Source organism: Lepidochelys olivacea, assembly GCF_965140295.1.
Source record: "Lepidochelys olivacea isolate rLepOli2 genome assembly, chromosome: 13".
Taxonomy (NCBI): domain Eukaryota; kingdom Metazoa; phylum Chordata; order Testudines; family Cheloniidae; genus Lepidochelys; species Lepidochelys olivacea.
The window spans coordinates 14,022,168-14,043,067 of NC_140423.1; the positions used below are offsets into that span (position 1 = coordinate 14,022,168).

The 20,900-nt window shown below is 39.2% G+C and overlaps 1 protein-coding gene across 2 annotated transcripts in view; it reads right to left on the reverse strand.

Moving 5' to 3' along the window:
- Positions 1 to 927: 927 nt before the first annotated feature.
- DOK5 (docking protein 5) overlaps positions 928 to 20,900 on the reverse strand; it is an 89,448-nt gene continuing 69,475 nt past the window's right edge. For both annotated transcript variants that reach the window (XM_084645330.1, XM_084645331.1), the window contains exons 5-8: positions 20,614 to 20,803; positions 19,174 to 19,309; positions 7,274 to 7,394; positions 928 to 2,379 (exon numbers count right to left, since the gene is read on the reverse strand). In XM_084645330.1, coding sequence (XP_084501456.1) covers positions 2,315 to 2,379; positions 7,274 to 7,394; positions 19,174 to 19,309; positions 20,614 to 20,803 — 512 coding nt within the window. In that variant the 3' untranslated portion in view covers positions 928 to 2,314. The remainder of the gene's footprint in view (positions 2,380 to 7,273; positions 7,395 to 19,173; positions 19,310 to 20,613; positions 20,804 to 20,900) is intronic.

Below are 20,900 nucleotides of genomic sequence, written 5' to 3' on the forward strand. Positions count from 1 at the left end.
CCACAGCAAAATGGTATCTCCCATAAACACTCCAGCCATCTCTTTCACCCACCTCTTTCTTCTGTTTCCCATTGTATTTCTTGTTGTCTTCAGCTCCAAAACTCTTCCATGTTTTCATAGCTTGTATGCTCTTGAAGGGAAGGACTGTGTCTTGTACAGCACGTAGCATAATACAGACTTTAGGCTTTGTGACCTGTGGGCATTATGATATTCTAACATAATAAAATTGACACCCAAGAATAAAATTGTAGATACATTGGGAGAAAATGGGTTAAATTCTGAATATTAAAATCTATGTTAGTATTATAGTTTATTACAAAAGACCATGCTTCCTTTTAAGTACTGTAAAAGATCATCATTTTCCTGGAATAGACGTCTAAAAGTGTTTTGTGAAAAGGTTTTCATTTCACTTTACTCAAGACAGGGACACGGGTGATAAGGATTCTACAAATTCCACAGGCAGAAAGACAGATAATCAAAACCATTTATCAGACATTTGTAGTATGGGTAAAATGGGACTCAGATCTAAACCACCCTGCTTTGGGTTTTGCAGAACCTAAACATGACCAGCACATTTCTGCAAAACGCAAACCACCCCTTCTATCTTGCCCTGATGTTGAACACACACACCCCCAAACCAGAGCCATTTACTTCAACATGTAAACTTTGTGGGAGTTGGTTGAATGGGACCAGGATCTGAACCCACCTTGGGTTTGAATTTGCAAAAACAGCACCGTCTCTAGCAGCAAAGGGAAAAAACTCTTTACGTAAGTAATAGGTTTCAGAGAGAGATTGATCTGGCTTCTGGCATTGTAAGCAGATTGATTGCTATTTCCCCTGCATGTCACTTTAGTTCTTCCAGTTTAAAAAAAAAAATCATACAATACTTGTTTGATTTAAAAAAAAAATGGATTTTATAGATGCCACCATCTTACATTTCGCTGATACATCCCGGTAAAGCTAGTGTTCATTTCAAGGGAAATTTCATGTTCCTGTCAGTTTCCAGATGACTCAGGCATGTGTGGGTTTATTGATACTGAAGTGAGCATTGCCTGAAGATGCAGGAGTGGCTTCTAGAACCTATACATTTTAGAACCGACTGTGACTGGAGTTCAAGCTACACGTACCCATCATTTGGAGGAAAATAAACCAGTTGTTCACCCTTGCTCTCTCTCATTGACTTATTAGCAAATTTTATTAACTACTGTTAACAGTCTGTATCACTATACATAGCTCCCTCATTTATGAAATATCAGAACAGTCAGAATTATCCACTGTGGGTCTCCAATTCCCAATTTAATGCCCATAAACTGGCTATCCAGTTAGTGCAATATAAAACACACAAAACACAACTGTTGGGTGAAAAATTCTGTCCAACTTAATTAACATTCTAATATTATATCTGTGAATGCAGCACTTAAAGGGATACTGTCAAGCACAGTAGCTAGGACACAAAATGTGACCTCTGCCACAAAATTATTTGGAGCTCATGGGATAAAGACTGTGGAAGTTACTATTCTGTTTCTCTAAATTCATCACAAATCCTAAAGAATGGCAATTCTTTGGGAGAGATCCAAAATAACGCAGTTTCCCTCTGCTTACTCATGAGTGGCTGTTGCTTGACATTATTCTCTGAGCTGACTGCACTGCTGATACTGGCATTCACACGGAAAAGCACAACATTGGGGGAAAAGGTTTTATTTTTAAACACCATAGACTTGGAAATAAACATGGAAAAATGAAAGAAACTTTGACAGTGTCCTTTTAAAAGTCTACCAGGACTCAAGGAGACTTAGGAAAAACAGATCCAATTGCTGCTTAAAACTGGCCATCATTTCTGAAAGTACTATGGTCACAGATTAGTCTTAACCAATAATGTTAGCAACTAAAGGGTAAGAGTTACAACAAACAGGAACCATGAGATTGCTGGCACAGCTGACATCAACAAACACGATGTGGAAACAGACTAAATGGTATCACAGTACCCCACATCATAAGACAAATTCATATATTTGTAACATATATCTATCATATAAAAACATTCAGTAACATTTAGGGGCTGATTTCTGTCCCCTCCAGGTGTAAAATATTAAATAAACATTGTGATAGTTGGTTTGGCATTTTTTCAAATATCTACAGTACACATTTCTTTCTTGCCAAGGTTAAAAAAAAAAAAATGTATTCAAGGACTTAATTCAATCCAAGCTGAATTTTTCAGTATTTCCACCTTTGTTTGCTTGCCGTCATCATTATTATCCACAGGGCCAGGCTGTCACAAGACAGAGAGAGTTTTCAAATCCTTTACAGTCTTTTATCAATGCTCTGATCTGTAAGTGGGGAAAGTGTCTGTTCGATGAAGCTTCAGGGGGCTTGAAACATCTTCACCAAATCAGATGTAAGAGAAAGAAGCATAGTTACTGTACACAGCACTTTATTCTAGAACTAGCTAAAGAATGAGACATGCATTAGACTCACTTTAGTCACTTAAGGGAAAGACTGTCACTGTGCAGTCTGCCGCACTGCCTTAGGAGCTGACCAAGAAGGGAATGTAGAGAGTCACATGTCCCTTCTGGGCTCCTTCCTTATTCCAGGGGGAAGCAATCTGATACTGGTCTGTATATACACAGGTAGAAGACTGCTTCTCCTGCCATGCTGATTCAGCTCTACTACCTGATTTGCTGCAGGAAGGAGTCAAGGCTCCACCCATTCCACCCTCCTGTGCAGAAGGGACAAGAGTGGTTCCATAGAGGCTGCTCTCCCTTCCTTGCTGTGACCCACAAAGGGTTTAGCCCATTCAGGACACACAGGGGCTCCTATATCGCCTCACTCTCCTGTGAGAGTGTATAGGAGAAGCAGTCATTTTGCCCTAAATTAAATAAAAATGTAAACAGGGCCAAATTGAGCTGCATGTACTCATGCAGAGTGGTGCCTTACTTCAAAGGCCATCCCAGTATGATCCATGGGACCACTCCCTAGAGATGGTCAGGAAATGACAATTTCAACATTAGCAAATCAGTTTCCATTCTGAATCGGAACAGAAAGTCATAACAGCGAAACATTTCATAAACCAATAGCATACCCAAAGTTTTGAGTCAACGTTTCAAAACAAGATCAGGCCATTTTGTTTCAAAATGTCAATTCAAAATGAAAATGTTCATATATTTTGGAAAATTTAAAAAAAAATTGGAAATTGAATTTTTTTGCTTTCAAGAACTTTCCCTCAGAAAATGTAGTTTCATAGCAATTTTACAAATATCAACCTTCTCCACTTCTAACTTAGTAAAAATACTACTCGAAGTGTGTAAGGGTATTGCAATAGGGCCCATGCTTAGCATCAAGTTTATTTTATTCTGAGTGTTTCCTTTTCTCTTGGTAACTTGGTGCATTCTAAGATTTTGGTAAACTCAACTGATTACATACATTAAAGGTACTGTGTGAAAAGCAGTTCTAAATGCTGAGTGACACAATAATCCTATTGGGTGTTTACCAATTGGAACACTATTCTATGTATGACTTATTTCTGGAAGTCCCAGGGCTTATCAGAGAATTTAGATCCATTAGCCAGTCTGAGCTGTGGATTTTTTCAAGGATCCTTCTATTTAGTTTATCTAATCTAAGCAATTTTTCAAGTATAAAAATAACAGTTTGTACCAATATTGTCTCCCTACTCATCTTACGTCGAAAACATTGGTGCTAAAGCCCCTTATTAAAGTAATAATTTATCATAAACCACAGTAAGAAAAAGCTGCTGATTGTGGGGCAATGTTGCAAATAAACGTTTTTCTTGTTGTGTCAAAGGCTCATCGGCAGGTCATCTTCATAAGCCCTAATTTATGGAGCAAATTCAAACTGGCATTTAAGCAAAGTATTGCTTTTACTCTTCATCCCTTTTTCAAAACATATGGTGCTTTTATATTGTGTCTGCGCCCCCTAGTGTTCAGATAGTCTTCAAAGACAGTAGGGAAAAATCTGCTTAGCTTTGTTTATGAGTTGGTGATAAATGAGGCAGGAGAATGAGAATGGTACACAGGCTATGGCTTGGCAGAACTGGATTTTTTTTTAATAAATTCAACAGATAATATTAATGTTATATTAAACCTTTTTTATTTTTATCAATTTAAATTTTCACACGTGCGGGAAGTCATAGGGGGTCAGACAATTATTTCATGACAGTAGATTTGGAGATTCAAAAAGTGAATGTTTTATAACTATTAAAACACAAATTGTCATCATCATAAGTCAAAATATACAAAATAAATATCCTTATATCAAACTCTAAAGTTCTGAAGCAGCATTTTTCTTACTTCTGTAAATTTCAGTCATCCTAGATGGAAAACTTTTTTGCCAGTTTGTGCGTGTACAAACTGTCTGTGAAACTGATGTTTTACAGATTCTTACCAATAACAATCTCTTCCTGTCAAGCCTATCTGTATCTCAGTGTTGCCACTCTTGTGATTTTTATCACAAGTCTTGCAATATATGGTAAACCCAGTTCCTGGAGTCATTTGAATGTGAGAATCTCAGCTTTCATTTTAAAAAAAAATTGTACACCTCATTATTGCAGAGAAAAAAAACTTGAAAACATGAACCCTAAAGGCTCAAAACTAGGTAGCAAATTAAAAGAACCCCACATTTTACACCCCCCCCCCAAATCCCCATCATTTATGCCAGTTTCATGATTTTTTAGTTTTAACTTGACATTTGAACACTTGGGGTTGGCAAGTGATATCTGCACTTTGATATCAGAACTGCAGTGTGTGGCCTTACCAGCCCCTACACAGTTCTGCAAAACACACATTTACAACATTTTGTTTTGTTTTTCAGTCATTTAGCTCGAAGTCTGTCCACATGCTCCCTACTTCATGGGACTCAATTGTAGTCAGGCGCAGTAAGGCCTTGACTTCTCCAACTATTTCTCTTACTGGGACAAATTGTTGCCAACATCCCCATTGGTAAACTTTACAAGGTTGCCAGTAGCCTGCCCTTGTGCATCACCATGCATGGGCGCCTGACACAACTGCTGTCCCTGAGCTCTCTGAGTGGCATGAATGTTCCCTACTGGTGCTCTCTGCAGTGCAAGTCACCCCAAGATTAGCCTGTCTTTCAACACACCAAACAATTCATGCTGCAGCCTTCTCAGGGTTAGTGCAGCAGGTGTTTTCTTCCTGCAAGTCAGTGAGCTCAGGGAAACATTTTATCTCTGTGTATATATAAAGCCTGCTGCAGTTTCCACGATATGCATCTGAGGAAGTGAGCTGTAGCTCACGAAAGCTTATGCTCTAATAAATTGGTTAGTCTCTAAGGTGCCACAAGTCCTCCATCTCTGTGGTGCGTGTCAGTGGTGTCTCCTCTCGGGACAATACAACTCTACCCTACTAACGGTTGTGCCTGGATGATAGAGTCTAGGCCTCTCTCCATTGCCTCTCCAGTATTGACATCTAGCAAAGCTATTTCAATCCCTCTTCATTAACTAAAGGAAACAAAGGAATTGGCCAAGTTTTATTCCAAAGTGCTCTAGAGAGAAAATCAGGCCAGAGGGGTTGTGACAGTGTTTGGTTCCTGACATTCAATAATCTACGATTGCCTTGTTTCTGTTAAATATTCGGTTAATCCAGTCTGTTTTCAGAATTCCTCTGCTGATGACTCAGAACAGATCCCCAGTCCTCAGTTACTGAACATCATCAATACAGTACCAACCCCAAAACAGCCCATCAGCTTCATTCCAGCAGATTTAAAATAATAAACTTCACAATGTAAAAATGTAGATGGGAAAAAGTTTCAATTTTAAATTAAGACTATGTGCACAACTATAAGGTACTGATTTAGGGCCTGATCCTGAGAGGTGCTGAGCACCCACAATTCCGACTGGAGTCAATAGTAACAAACAAGACAGTCCAGACATGTGATAGAGCTTAACGGAGTTACATCATGGATGTATTTGAACCAAAGGATCTATAATATATTGGAGATGTTGCAGTAAAACCTCCTGGGATCAGCTCATAAATTGTAAGAGTGGGAATCTCAAAAATGCTCAGCATTGGTCTAACTCTGCTCCTACCGAGCTTGGGGGGAATTTTACCAGTAGAGTTAGGTCAACACTGATCATTTTTAAAGATCACATGCCGGACACTAAGGATCAGACCATGTTTTCCTCCATGTTTGTAGTGTCTACGGCACACTCACCACTCAACATTCCTACCTGATAAATTACAGCACTGACTTAGTTATCAAGATAAAGACTCTTACTAGCCACTAGATGTCCCCCAGTGATCATGATAGAGGCAATAATGGGCTGTATGGAACTGCTGAACTACTGACCCCATAGGAAAATCTAACTTTACTCAAAATTGCTCAGGCTCTTCTGAGAAATCTCACAGAATGGTCTGTGCTATCCCTTAGGCTGGCAACGGGAAGTAGATCTGAAATGTGATAGCCAGAGGAACTGCAGTTCCCCTGAGTATGAGGATGTAAGCAAGCAGTTATCCCACTGCTGAACTGGATGAATTGTTCACTGCCAGGCCACTCCACTGTGTGCTTTACTAAGCCGTACTTCCCTGTTTGTTGTTGGAGGGACTGGTGTGAGAGGGTTGGACAAGGAGAAGGGTTAGTGACGGTTAGTGGAGGGATAACACATTTGAATGGTGGATTAAAAAATCCCCCAGCAAATCATTTCAACTCATTCTGATCATTTCAAATCACTTGATCTTTCCAAACCATTTCATTATTAGAATAATTTGAATTTGCTGTACTCAATTGACTACTCCCATGCGTAAGGCGTGTTCCAGGACCGGACCATAAACATGTGCAAACTGCAATTTTTCAAAGGCTTATAACTTGCCCAAATTTGGGCAGATTTCCACAGGGACAGCAAATGATACAGCCCTGACACAAAAGCCACCTGCTGACAAATTCAAGTCGCTGCTCCAAAGCATGGGCAGTGCTAGAGAAAGAAAAGGTTGCTAGAATTTTTTGACACAGGCAAAATAATGTATTTTGCGAAGCTTTGTTCTTGGAAATGGCTAAAGCATTTTGGCTGAAGTTTTCCAAAATAATTCAGCCTTCGACAGACACGTGACATAGTAAATTTCTGCCTGAGTGGTCAAAGTGTGGCAAATTATAAGCAACTAATTACAGGATCTTATAATAGGAAAGTGCTGGGCAACCATAAATAGATGGTGCTACCATCCCTGCCTATAACACAATTATTGTGTTCAAACCACTCTTTGGTCCTGTTTGTGGCAGTTCGATTCTCCCTGCACCATCTCTCCCTTACCTTGTAGGCCGTACAGCTGGCCCGTACTGTGTTGCCGTGTAATGTGCTGCCAGTAGGCACTCCGGGGCAAGGGCACTATGGTGTTGAGGGAGACGGCTCGCTCGCTCATTTTCATTTGAAGCTGTAAGAAAGGAAAGTGAGATCAGGAGGAGAGCACTACAGCGGTGTTTCTAACACCCACCAGAGCATGTTAATTGCTAAGGCAATAGTTGCACAGAAAAACCTGCTGGAGCGTTGGGTGAGAATGACAAACATTCAGGTCCGAGACACACAGGTTTATTAATTCAAATCTTTATCTGAACCAGACACATGCCTTAGATTACAATTAGTATTAAAAGCATGAAACAATAGAGATACTGAAAAAGACAATGGCTAGTTACCTTTCCTAGGGAGCAGGCAGGTCATGATGGACTTCTCCTGTGTCTCCATAGGAGCCCCAACTACCCCTTACAATCTACCACCTTTTGTATACATCCAAATGACATATTTCATTAGTTCTCTTCCAATCACCACTAAGTAGTATGAATATTCTGTGTTTTATGCAACTCATACAAAACACACGTATAAACTTCAATTGGGATGACTTTTACTGTCCTGGCTATTTTTGTGTTATTTCTAAATTGTTTATTATCACTGATCGTACATTGATGGCACATGATTGACCAGGCTACTTCTATCTTTTACCTGATATCAGGGACTAATTTTTCTCCAATTAGCTTTTGGCAGCACATTTTGTGTATTCACTGTCCTCCAATTTAAGCACATCCTATGGTGAAAACATCACTGTTGTCCCGTACAGCCGCAGCTGTAAGCAAGTTTACTTAATAACAAGGTCACAAAAACAACACTCATATCAAAACTAGGTTGAAGCCAGCCAAATCAGTACAAATGTCATTTAGAAATGACCCGTATGTCAATTCCCAAGAGGAGCTTCTAATGGCATAATAGCTTTCTCCCTCCGCTCCCAGCTCTTGCCAAAAGTAGTGTAGTTTTATATTTTGCTCTGGTAGCAGTGACACAGGAAATTAGGGGCTAAATTCCACAAAGCAAGGCTGGGAGAGGGGTGTGCAAAGGCAGCTTGAAGCTCATGTTTGTGCTTCCCTGGTCCTGGTCCAGCACTAGTTCCCCTGAAGGCTGTTCTGAGCCCCAAACGGGTGAAACAGAAAATCAGTGAAATGTGAGGAATTTCTGGCCACTCCCCCTTTGCCAGCAGCAAAACCTCTTTGCCACCAGAGAATTCTACTACAGTGGGGGTCAGCTTGCCTGCGCCAAATGTACTCACAGTCTTTTTCAGCCAGGATGTGATAAGAAAAGGAAAGTCGTTCTTATATTTTGTGCATAGGTTTTTCTTTTCATTATTCTCTGTCTCTTCTCTCATCAGCAGGGCAGCAAACATCTTGCCATGACATGCTGCACTGAGGACGACACAGGAGTTCATTGGCTCATCCACACAATAGAATAAATTCATCCCTTGGGCACCTTCATTAAGTTAGACATCTGGGCTTGTCTACACCTATACCTCCCCAAGAGGCAGTAGCTATGTCAATGGGAGAAGCCCTCCCATCAACAGTGGTGTCTACCTCGGAAGTTTGGTCAGTATAACTGTGGATTTTCCACACTCCTGAACAACACAGTTATACCAACAGATGTTTGTAGTATAGGCCAGGGCTCAGTACACAAATGATCAGATTTCCACAGTGAGGAGGGGCACAGAAATACCTAGCTAGGGAGTTGGCATGAATTGGGCCCATTCAAACTTCACTGGCCTGAGGAGAAAGACTGACAAGATCATGATGATTAAATGCGGTACATTAACCGGAAGCTTTCTAAGCAGAACGACTGAGGAGGTGTTGGGGGGGTGGGAGGGCGTGGAATGGCCAATACAGTTTTGAGCACAGGCGGCTTTCAGGTGACCTAACAGAATTCACGAACAGGCGGAGGTCAGACAAAGACAAACTGTTCTCATTAGCGACAGAGTCAAGTCAGCACATCATCTAAAAGTTACAATGTGAAGAGTAAACTATGAATGCGAGCAGGGCTATGGCTACAGCATTTCATACAGTGAGTTAGAACATCTGGCATGGACTAAGCTGCCAGCTAAGGCCACTGAAGCAGTTTAAGACAAAGACAGACAGTCTTGTGAAAGAAGAACCCTGTGGCAATGCAGAGGCAGTGCTGGGATACAGCAGAAGGGACCATGCTAAATGTATCCTACCCAGGGGTACAGCTGTCTGAATCTTTCATATCCAACTCATCTTGCTTAGGGATTCATTAGGAACCTGGCCTTGGTTCACCAAGGTAAACCCAGGACACGTGTTGGGTGGATATAGCCTGAGTTACTGATGAACCCTTTCATCCCTAGCTAGGTGTAAATGGCAGGTTTGGGCTGCATTGTACCTAATTTGGGAGTTCACTCAAGCCTAAGACTCAAAATGAAATAAGGTTTGCCTAATAGCTTACAAAAAGACACTGCTGAATCTTGCACAGCTCTATTCAGATAGGCCTTTCCTGGCCACTTGCTCTGCATGGCTATTACCACCAATGAACGAATACCATTAATCTAATAGTTGAGGACTTTTAGGTTATGGTGGCATAGCTGCAAGATGGCATGGTTTATAGCTTACCACGCATTCATGTCAACAGACAAACATGTAGGACTTCAAACAAGAGTTGCGGTAGTATTACTGAGCCACAGCCTACAGCTTCTGAACCATCTGCTCCCCTGAAAACAGGGAAGCTAACAAATTACTGTAATTTCAAATCATATTAGTCAACCAAATAAAGCACTTTGAGACACAATACCTTTTTTAATGACATAGGCAGTTTCTAAAAGGAGACATATCAAATTAAAAATGCAATAATTTTTTGGCTCTCCTCGAATTTTGTGCACTGACCGATTGCACCTGCAAGTAGGAGGTATGCAGCCATTTTGCATATGCAAACAAACAATGAATGCACAAATCAGTGAGCCACCTTTTACCACCACTCCACAGGAAAAAAAAAACTGAGGCACAGACAGAGCAAGTGACGTGGCTCAGGTCAGAGAAGAAGCATGTGCAGAAAGGGAAGAAAAGCAGATCCTGTTCCTTATCCAGTAGATCATCTCTCCCACTCAGTCTGCTCCCAGCTTCAATCAAAACATTTAAAAATAATGCTATTTGTATGTGTCTCTATATTTTGTTGTGTATGAGACCAAAAGTGGAAATAGAGAGATACTGAGTAGTGGACCATTCTTGGGAGATTTTCAGCCCAGCCCAGCCCAACCTGACACCTTGTTCTCATAATATTTCCAGCTTAATTTTCAGGCCAAGAAGTTTTGGATGTTCAGAGCACATTCTAAACTTTTAGATGCTTATATGAACCCCATTGAAACTTTCTCAGCTGTCCCAGCTGCTAATGTAAACAGGATCAAACCATTTCTGGTGTCTTTCAGTTAACAGGTGAACACCAATAATCAAAGCTTATTAACCCGTAAAACTCAAAAACATGAAATAAAACTTGTACAGAAAAAGGATAACCAAGAATACTAAATATCATCCTACCATTTGATAGTCAACAACACAACATAAAGATTCTCTCCCTTGTGCAGACCTAAACTCTGTCAAACCCTTTCATCGGCAAAAACCTTAGCATATAGACACACCTTACAGCTTCCTCTGAAGGTCAGGAGACCCTATGTATTTCAGATCAGGGTAGAAAGCTGTTCCCAGAGTTTAGGGACCTTCCAGGAGGATGTCCTACCTCCTGACCATTTTCTCAGCTTGAATGTCTCCTCTGATTGCAACTGTTTCAGTACAGTGTCAGGAAAGACGTGGAATATCAAATGGAGAAGTCCCAATCCATTTAGGATTTAGGACTTCCTAAATGCATTCGAGCTAAAACTATCTCATGTAAAACCAAGTCTCAGGCCTCTTCCCTTACATGTAACACCCTCAGCTATATTCCATAATTTTTTTATTTTAAAGTAGAAAACATTGTCAATTACACTATGCTTCAAGATACAGAAATGCATGAGATCTGCGCGAAAGCTGGTAAAAATATTCTGAATTTTGACTTTTAATGCAATTTTTCATATTTTCCATTTTTAATATATATGTTTTAATAAATATGTTTATTAAAAATGGAAAGCTACAGTCAGCTACATATTTATCCAACTTTAACTCTGTGGAACTGCCAAAGGTTCTGTCCAGAAAGTCAGATTAAGGGCTCTAAAACCCAAAGTTTAAAGAAAAAAAATTCTGGAGCATGTAAGCTCTATGGGGAAGGGACAATCTTTTTGTTCTGTGTTTATACAGAGCCTAGTACAATAGGGTAATGCTCTATGACTAGGGCTCCTAGGTGCTACAGTAATATAAATAATAATAGTTTAGTAAGCATGTGAGGTGCCAACATACATAATAGTCTAGGCCTGGATCATCCCCATTCTCTTAAAATCTCTGTTATATTGGGAGCAAAAAGCACAGTAATATATCTACGCTACATCGTGTTGTTGTGGAATATGTTCTGAAAGACATACTTCAAGCATGTTTCAACTTTTATTTTCCTTTAAAAAATCTGTATCTAGAAATGGAGGGAAAGAATCTTTACAAAATTAGTGTATTTTATAGCAAAAAGGGTCAAGCAAGCATACAGAAGAGGTAGAGATAAGGGCTGGCTGTCTTAGAGGAGAAGAAGTAAAGATTTGAAAGACAAAGTGGATGAGGTAATATTTTTTATTGAACCAACTTCTGTTGGTGAGAGAGACAAGCTTTCAAGTTTACACAGAGCTCTTCTTTAGGTCAGGGTTGAAGTTATTTAGTGAAACCCATTCGCCTACAACCTCCTGTCTGTCAGGTGTCGACATTGTGCTTGGGATCTGAAAGGAAAAGCAAACACAAGTCACCTAGTGATCTTTAAAACACCCACATCTAAGTTACTAATACTGAATCACTCTAAACAACATACACATCCACTTACAGTCTCTTCAATAAAGAATCAGCAGAAACTTCAGTGTTAGCATACAGTTCAGCACCATAGAAACAAACTAAGATCTATTCCAGAAAATGTAAAACTAGAACACTGTGATTTTGACAGTTCCCCAACTGCACAAAATCTTCAGCAGTCTGAATTCCATTTAAGAGTGTCTTTAAGGTAGGCTGGGGGAGAAGGGAGTTTAAGTGAGAGTACAATGTCCCTGAAGTAAGTGGAGTTAATAATGGGGCATCTTTGGAGGATGGGAAATAGACTTGGGGGGAAGATGATTTGATGAGGACAGAGGCTTGAAGGAGAGCCTGCTGTGAGTTTTGACCCAAAAGGAGGAGAAATGGGTCTGGAGAGATAAGGAGAAGCAATTCTATGTCCTGAACACACAGACTGTGTCGACACAGCTCAGATTCCATGCAAACCCTGTCTAGACCATGACTGATTTGATTCCCATAATTAATTCACTGGTATCTCTGTAGCAACAGAAGGAGCCGGAATGACATGACAATTGGCCGTTTTTATTTCACATAATCATTCAGCTCTGAGAAGTGGGTTGAAAGCCGTAGGAAATGAAATGTTAATGTGCACATGAACAATGGTTACAAGTTGGCCAGGAGCAGAGAAGTGTGAATCTGTGTTGCATTAACTTGGTGAGTGAGTGATTTGGCAACTGAAAGACATCAACCCAAAACCTACCACCAGGTGGGGAGTGCTGCTTAGATGTTTCCACTCATGTCATTGGTTAAAGGCTATCAGGACCCTTCCAGTCACATCCCATTCAAAAAAGATACTGCGTTCTCCCTGATGAGACACCGTCTTTGCGGAGAATACACTGTAGGGCTTGTGATGGCTTGCTGGTGAACCCTGCACTAACACAAAAATACTGCATCCTCTTCCATCAAGACAAACATTTATGCTCAGCCCTACCTAGGTGCACTTTTTGTGGTGGCTTCTTCATTTTCCTTATACCTTAATTATGGTGAAATCTCCTCTTAAAGGCAATGAAAGGGACTGGAATTTTTCTTACCTTCGTAACAGATGACTGCATAATGCAGTGTGGAGGCACTCTCACAAAGGCTAACATTTTACTGGCTGTTTGGATGGATGACCATGATCATTAGCAGGGTTTTCGCTGTATACTGAGGTTCACTGGCAACCTGGATGGTGTAGTCTGTTGATAATGTTCTTCTGATGCACATACGTAACAGGAAAAGCAATTTAGAGGCACTCAGGGGTCAGTTTGGCATTGTACCATTTCACCATTAGAGGCGAGCCAAATGCTATTTTGTAAAACAATGCAGTATGATGGGACATTATTGAGTGGTGTTTCAGCCAACCATGGAATTCTGTGCCATATTAGTGACTCCATTCTGCATTCAGAGAGAAGCAAAAACACAGTGGTGAAAAGCAAGTTACTATTTTAGTTCATATTTCAATAAATTAATGAAACAGGCAAGATGTAATATATAGTATATATACCTGGCTCTGCCTGAAATTTTTCTGGATGAATGTCTCCACATCTTAAATCCTTCTCCTGAACAAGGAGAGCATCTTTGAGTCCTTCTTCAATAGGAATGCACTAGTGTGACTGAGAACAGATTGTGGTCTAATACTTTTCCAATATTATCTGTCCATTGTGAATAAAACACATGATTTCAACTGGGGTTTGCAATGTGTTTCAAATGTTTTCTGTTAAATTGCTCTTACTATGGCCCGTTGTGTCATTCTAGTGCTGCAAAAGATGTGTAAAGCTGCCCCAGCTGTGCATTTGAGAATTCCCCTGGCATAGGGGTTGCATTAGAGGCTTATGTAGAGGACAGTTACCAGAATGGAACCTAGTCCTGGGGCTTGGTTTCCAAGCAGTCCAGCCGTTTGAGGGAGTCACCTTTGCACCTTCTCTTGGATCCTACATTAAGCATAGCTCTGCCAGGACTAAAAGTTTGGGGCAGAAATAGTTGATTTAAAAACAACAACAACAAAAAAACCACTCCTCACCACCACCATCCCACAAATCAGTATTTCCTGTGTTCTCTCTCTCTCTCAAAAAAACAAAACAAACAAAACAAACAACGACACACACACGGAGAGAGAAAAAACCACCTAGGTAATTTATGTAAAACATTTGTTAATAGTGTGTGATCTGTTCACTTAGTCTGACGAGTATACATTTCAGAGATTTATCAAACACTCTAATTATAAAGTAACTCAATCTTAGTCCTGGGATTATTATATTGAAATTAGGGCTGTCAATTAATCACAGTTAATACATGTGATTAATGCAAAAATATTAACTAGATAAAAAATAGTTGCGATTAATCACAGTTTTAATTGCACTGTTAAACAATAATAGAATACCAATTTAAATGTATTATACATATTTTGGATGCTTCCTATATTTTCAAATATACTGATTTCAATTACAACACCGAATAAAGTGTATAGTGCTCACTTGATATTTTTATTACAAATATTTGCACTGGAAAAAGATAAAAGAAATAGTATTTTTTAATCTCACACTTAATTGTGATTTTTTTAAATCATTTGTCAGCCCTAATTGAGATGGGCTTTTCTTTCCTGCCAGGTGAAGTAGGTTCATGTAGTCAATTCAAACTGTTTAAGTTTGCTTAGTTAAGGCAGTTACCAAATCCATTGCAAAAGATATGCAAATGCTGTAAAAGAGGAAACATTTTTATTTTAATATCTTCAGATAGACAGTGATATGTTAATGCTCTTTTTAATGGGTTTACTTATGTCATTCATTTTTTACCCTTCTGTCATCCTTTCTACTACAAGGTACTCCTCTTTTCTAGTCCCAGAGATAGAAAGTACCATTTCCAGCACTAATTTCCATTTCTAATGATCACAAGTACACATGGAAATCACCATAATTAGCAATTTGCCATCCAATAATCCAACTGGACTTGTATTATCATATGTATCAGATGTACTTTTGTCTGAAAATCCACCCCCCCCCCCCAAGCATCTAGGCTGCTCTTTGAACTGGCCAATAAGATCATTCTAGGCAATATTGGATTTCGGTTGCCAGAACTAGGAAGATTCATTCTCATTAAGTCTTGATATTCCATCATGAGAAGTAATGAGGTTCTTTCTTCAACTACCTGGCCTGAGATCTGGCATAAATGGCAACAGTCAGGAACTATAATTCTGTTGGTCAATTATTATGACAGCTAGATAATCTTTCATGGGTTTTGAAAAATGTGTTTGTGCTCTAAATAAATATTACTTTTCCACTGAATGGCGGTACGAAATAGAAAGGAAGAAAGCATGAAAAGGGTGGGTATAAACCAGATATGCTGTGTGCTAGCAAATAGTCAGAGGGCCAACACTGTTTCTGCTCTTTCCAAAAAGGACACATCTTTTAATTCACTCTGCTGACAAGTAAATGCAACCATCTGGTATGTATGTGTCACAGGGCTGCTTTGCACCAACGGTGCAAAGAAGCCATAAAATTGGCATATCTTATGCCACTCCCATATGAGACTTGTCACGTGTCTGGACCAACGTCATGTGGTTACAGCATCTTATCTGAAATGATCCCTTGTCTGCTCTAATTGCAGTGAGGGCTAGCCTGATTCCTTGTCAGTCCCAGAACTAGGGAAGAATGTGGGTAACTTAATGTCACTTCTGCCAACCTTCCACCAGTCTTGTGCTAAGCACAACTCAGTCAGACTGGAGTACCTGAGCCAATGATTAGATATCGACCTTAGAGATGAGTAAATAGCGGACAAAATTTTCTGTGAATATTTGAGTTCTAAAATGAATTTTAATAATCTACATATTCTACCCTTCCAGGTACACTTTCTATAAATAAAAATGAGAATTTCATGATGTAGTTGAACATGTTTTGTGGTCTGTAAAAGAGGTAAAATTCATCAAATAGATTACCTATTATGAAGTATTCTCTCAAATCTAACAAGACAACCAAAAACCTTAATCTGGACACCCCTGAACTCTAGGATGAAGGCTGGAATCTGAACCTACATTCAGAGCCATATTTGAGAGCCATCTCTGTGATGGGCTACACCAAAAACCCAAGATCGGAATTTCCGGTTGGTCTCAAGTCTGTTTCCAGAGGTAGATGGGTTGATCTTTGTATACCACTACTAAATGATACGCCTTTAAATTGAAAAGAAGAGTATGTTGTTATCGTCAGGTTAGCATTCTACGATTGACAGTGTTATTTTTAGAGGTTACAGTTGGCCCTAGTTTTAGTAAAATGGAGTTTAGATCTGTTGCAGCTGCTCCCCGCTGAAATTTATGGCAACTGTAACTCTGTGAAGTGATTGACGTGACGATTTTACAGTGCAGTTTAGTATTTTAAGAATCAGTTGAAGTGATTCTTCAAATACCATATTGCACAATAAGACTGCCATTTACACTTCTGTAAAGTGAAGTGGTCTGAAAATGCTATTCACTTCACCAGGAAAAAGTTACCACAGACTTTAGACTGTCTTTGAAAATAGCTATGACTGAATAGACAACACATGTTACTCAGTCTCTTCCAACACTTGCGGACTGCAGCCAGTCCTTGCTTCCCATGCCAGGCTATTTGTAATCTGTTTTGTTGAGTGGTTTTGTTACATTAGTAAAATAACTGCTAATTCAGAATAAACAAAATAATTATCACCATTTTATTCCCCCTTTGATGAAACGCCGACATTGCTGCTTAAGACTTGAAAATAACACATTGTTTTAACCATCAGAAAGCCATCAACGCAGCTCTAAGATATATATCAGTAGAGGATACTGCACTGAAAGAAAGAACAGCATAAAACTTCATTTGCTACTGATTTTGCACCTCAGGTCAATGCTTTTCTGCCTGCACAAATGCAAAGTGTGCCCTTGAAAAGTACTACCCAAATATAACCTAATAAATTGAAGGCTGCATTGGAAATTGCTAAAATCCCAATGGCTGCACTTGGGGCAGAGTTTTTACAATTGCATTTAGGTTTGGTATGCTGTATTCTGTCGTCATGACAACACATGTGGATCTCCTATTGACATAATGACAGTGAATATATAAGGAGCCAGCTAATACCATATCAACAGAAGAATCTTGCCTTCAAGAATGACTTCTTGGTAAAAACCTCCCCATATTCCTAACCTACAAGGTGATCACAGATGCTGATTAAGAAAATGAATACAAGGCAAAAAGTCTAGGAAAGGTACTTAGGTAACAATATCTGTGAAGTGTCAATATTAGCTACAAATTAAAATACTGGTATTGACTGGAAACAAGTGAATGTTTTACCACTGGACCTTTTTAGGTGAAAAATATATATAGCAACAAATTTTGTTTTAAATAATAGCAGACTCAAGCTCCTCCAAAATGCCTTGCAAACTACAGCAATGAATTATTTATTAGCTTGGGTGCTTAATTGACGTTTAGCTCAATTATCCAATCTACAAAATTTGGCTTGACACCTTAAGAGAACAGTAAGATTCTTTTTCCTTTCACGGTTTCTTGTATTTCCTCATTCTAGTTTGGCTGGAATTACTGTGAGAACAGCCTCTCTAGCTTTGTTTTTGTGATTCTGATTCCAAATCCTGGCCCACATTCAGAAGAATAAAAAAACCTACAAAAGACTTAAAAAAAAAAAGAGGAAAGGAAGAGGTGGAATATTAATTCAATATATTAATCTTCAAAACAAAAATAGCGATCTTCGGATGAAATTTCAGAGGACAGTTTCCATTTTGTCTCAACCAATTAAATCCAGCCTGACTCACACCACAACATATCACTTAGACCAAGCGCTTAGAAGAACTCTGAAAAGGATTAGACATTAATATGGACAACAACAACATCCATGTTTACATTAGGAAGGATAAGTATTGATAATCCCTTATGCTTTAGGGTATAAATCAATCACTATCTACCTGGAATAAGGAGGAAATTTCCCATAAGGTCAGGTTATCCCACAGTTCTCCATTAAGGGAATTTTATATCTTCTGAAACATCTAGTACTGGTTCGAGTGCTAGTGTGGGATTCCAGATACTAGTGTTCAGTTTCCGGTTCTGCCACAGACTTCCTATATGATCTTGGGCAAGGTAATTAGTCTTTCTGGGCCTCAGTTCCCCAGCTGTAAAATGGAGATAAAAGATACTTCCCCCTCTCTCAGAGGTGTTGTGAGGATAAATACACTCAAGACTGTGAAGTGCTCAGATGCTACAATGACAGGAGCCATATAAGTACTTTAGACAGAACACTATATGAGATAGGACAATAGCCTAGCTATACCACTGGTCTGATCCAGTACGCCCGTTACTGGGTCCCTATATGCCTAATTTCTCTAGTTTTGTAAATGTTAAAAAACAGCTTTGAAGACATGATTAAAGCATTTTACAGCCCCAGGAAGCAGAGATCCTTTGAGACTCTAGACCAATATTTGTTTCTCCCTAACAAATCAAGCCGTTCAGTTTAAAACAACATATGACACTTTCTAAATTATTCTTAAAGTGTAGGCATCAATTAATAAATGGAAAACCATGAGTCAGCCACAATATTTTGGAATTAAATTGATGAGAAACACTTCCAAATAAACTACTCAAGTTGCTGATTAATAATGGGAAGCTAATGAGAATGGAAAACATGTGCCTACAGGACCGAGCCATCTTTCCCACAGCAATTTACACCCATTGATGGTTTTACAAATAAGGCAATCAAGGAATATAATGCAGAAACTTCTCTACTTTCAGTTGCTTAAAAAAAGCAATCATAATTATTTACTGCTTTAGTAACCCCAAGTGCTAAATGCAGTCAGAACTGAACACATTAACACCTTAACTAGAAGAGAAGAAAATAAACTATTTAATATCTGTACATCTTAAATTAAGAACATGCTCAAGAAGGTAGTCTATGGATTATGTTACTCATTAATGCTGAGTGTTGGATGACAAGCACAACTAACAACCATACCACTGAATTTTTCACACTCTGTAATAAGCGCTCATGTTGTTCGGCTATGGCCAAAGCAGCTGAGTGAACCTTCTGATAGATCGCCTCCCCATCTCTTGTCTGAAAGATGAATAGTCCTTCCCCAGTGTCACACATCCTGCCAAAGCGAGAACAGAAATGATCCAAATGTGAGGTTTTCATTTGTTCAGGGTGATTTGTAAAGTATATTTTTGGCAGTACTGCTGTAAAAAAAAAAAAGTGGTATCGAAGCAAAAGGTAATAAAAACAAAAAATGATTGTTTGCAGTACAACACATGGATTTAGATACAACTTCATAAACATATATACAAACCATGAGAACAGGATATGATGATTACTCATCATTATCAACAACATACGGGCCAGATTCTCCAACTCATATTCATGGAGTAGTATTTACTTATGCACATAATTGCTTCTCAATGTAAACATTACAGAATCAAGTCCTTGGTGTATTTCACTCTCAAACTATGTATGCTTGAAAGGGTTTGATTCAGCTGTGAGACTCAGGCCCCTGTCTAGAATCTACAATCTAAATTAAATTATTGCGTATCTGTTTAGATTGATTAAAGATAATACTAGAGATAGGGAAGTGTCGCTTAGAGGAAGCCATGTGCCTGTTTCCAATCAGAAAAGTTACTAAGAAGATAAATGTTACCTCCACATGCACTGGTGGATGTGAACTTTATTTAATTGAGGAGACCAATACGTAAATTTGCTGAGAAAGTCAGTAATTAGGCTTATATTGATTTGCACCATTAGGAGAGCACAAAATTTCCTCGGGGACCTGTGCGAAGCCACCATGCCATTTCTCTTCAGATTTTTTCTCTTTCAGGTCTACAATGAAACATCCATCTTGGCATAAAACATAGGGTTCTAATAGGAACTAAAATAGCATTTTAACACTAATGCCAATGTTTTAAGGCAAAATTCCCCTCTTGCTTTTACATGACAGATCCTGACTCCACTATTTAGCTCTCCATAATTGCACAGAACTCCAGGAAAGTTTTGGGAGCAGAGTCTGCCTTCAACTTGAAACGTTTGTACATGTAGCTAGTAGATCCATTAGTCACTCCTAACTGAATCTTCATGTCATTATGGCTAAGGTAGGTGCTATTAGTGCCCAAGGGTCCAACTTTGTGTTGTACGAGTTACTGGCAGAGTATGAGATTTTCCCCCTTTTTCTTTTAAATCTGTACATCCAGTTCTCCGGGCTCATGTACAGTATTTATTAAAAATAACTACACAGTAAAAAGTAGAATCAGTGTGCAAAATGTGGAACACCCTCTGTAAGGTTCTGAACAATCTCCACGCTCATTCACTTCAGTGTGAGGTGGGGAAGCTCATTAGTACCACCTAGGATTAGCCCCCCCTATTGCTCCTATATGAAAATGGCTTATAGAACTATAGCAAAGCACTCACCTCCCTGCTTCAAATGTAAACCAGGTTGGGTCTCGTCCATACCGCCGGAGGGCACTTAATGGCCAAGAGATGAGTTTTACTCTGGGATTCTGGATATCCCAAAGACAGATATGCTCAAATGTTATCTGCAAGGTACATTCCCCATGCACCTCTAAATTCGGGGTTGGCATTAAATACACATTAAATCTCTCTGGAAGAAAAACAAATGGTTGGTCTAAAATCTTTAAGTTACATGTTGTAGACATTATATGATTTATGATTACAAAGTCTTATATCCACTTTTAGCA